This window comes from Crocuta crocuta, unplaced genomic scaffold, assembly GCF_008692635.1.
Source record: "Crocuta crocuta isolate KB4526 unplaced genomic scaffold, BGI_CrCroc_1.0 scaffold1171, whole genome shotgun sequence".
NCBI lineage: Eukaryota > Metazoa > Chordata > Mammalia > Carnivora > Hyaenidae > Crocuta > Crocuta crocuta.
This window is the reverse complement of record NW_027530879.1, coordinates 278,202-279,781: the sequence shown is the minus strand read 5'-3', so window position 1 is coordinate 279,781 and position 1,580 is coordinate 278,202. Positions and strand designations below refer to the sequence as shown.

General features: G+C 49.0%; 1 protein-coding gene across 1 annotated transcript in view; it reads left to right on the top strand.

Annotated features, from left to right (window-relative positions):
* PIR (pirin) overlaps nucleotides 1–1,580 on the top strand; it is an 87,645-nt gene that overhangs the window by 68,383 nt on the left and 17,682 nt on the right. Inside the window, exon 6 of the mRNA XM_077769650.1 lies at nucleotides 1,406–1,450. Coding sequence (XP_077625776.1) covers nucleotides 1,406–1,450 — 45 coding nt within the window. The remainder of the gene's footprint in view (nucleotides 1–1,405; nucleotides 1,451–1,580) is intronic.

Here is a 1,580-nt window from a genome sequence, read left to right as displayed (position 1 = left end):
CTGGTGCAGCCCAGCTGGGCCTCCTTCCTCCCAGTCCCTGCCCACAGGGCAGGGCTGGGGAGGGGTGACGTTCACCATCTGATGGCAGAGTGAGCCTGTGGGGCACCAAGGGAGGGGTGAGAACGAGCGAGCTGTCAGCAAGCAGCGTTACTTCCGGAGGCCTTCAACCTGGTCTGGTAAAACCTCAGAGAGGATCTGTTGGGATATGAGAGGGTGACGAAATAGCCTCTGGCATCCACCCAAGTGTTTTGATTGGTTCCACTAGCCTTTGGATTTTCTTTCTTTTTTTTTAAATTTTTTTAATGTTTTATGTTTTATTTATTTCTGAGAGAGAGACACAGCGTGAGCAGGGGAGGGGCAGAGAGAGAGGGAGACACAGAATCTGAAGCAGGCTCCAGGCTGTAAGCTGTCAGCACAGAGCCTGATGCGGGGCTCGAACCCACGAACCATGACATCACGACCTGAGCCGAAGTCGGACACCCAACCGACTGAGCCACCCAGGCGCCCCAGCCTTTGGATCTTCTTAACCAGACCCCACTGATGCTGAGGGTTCTCAGTTACACCTTTTCTCTTGTGCCTTTCGTGTGTGTTTCAGCCCAGCTGGCATTGCAACTGCATCCCCAGAATGTGCTTTTGTCTCCCGTGAGCCTTCCACGCCTGCCCTTGTTTGGTTCACTCTCTCACCACGTTGACTCTCACAGACACCCCAGTGTGGGCCCTGCCGTTCCACCTTGACCTCTACCCTCCATTCCTTTCCCACATCTCCTTTTCCATGGAAGGCACACGAGCGATGTCCCAGTTCTGTTTTGAGCTTTTGCCATTTCTGGGTCCAGGTCTCCCAGTGGCACTACAGCATCCCTTCTGGGCCGTGGGGACAGACACCCATGGAAGTCACCAGGAGAGCAAGTAGGCAAGTTTTCTGTGGTCCTGAGCTCTTGACCCCGTGCGTCACAGTAGGAATCTAGTGAATGCTGTGTACTCTCTTCACCGAGAAGCGTCCATACTTGGAAAATTCTATAGGTAACTCTAGGGAATGCACGGACCAGCTGAACCCCACATCCCCGGAACTGGGGCTCTATTTTAGGAGAGATAGAAAGGAATGAGTTCACTAGAAACTAGAGCCAAGTGGCTCTAGGACACTTGGGCCAAGTCATTTAGGTTTAGGGGAATGTGTGTACATGTGTCCATATGTGTGTACGTGTGGGAGTGACAGTGTGTGTTTTAAACAGCTCACAGAAGTTAAACATTTAAATATGTGTCTAAGAGAAAATAAAGGATTTTATCTCGTCTTTTGTATCTGTTGTATAAATTATAGTTCAGAGATATTTGTTAAGTATATTATTGTATTTTTGTTCCTTTGGGCATTATGGACACTAACCTTTTAATGTTTCCGGTCCTTTTTCAGGGTGGACAAGCTTCATTTATACCATATCTGGCAATGTGTATATTGGTAAGTGATGGCTCTTTGCTTTGGGTTCACTTGCACATCATTTAAACTACTGAGGGGGAGGAAAAGCAAGATGAAACCTTTCATGTGATCAAATACTCTGCCGCCTTCTGTCTGGAAGCAGCCCTCTCTC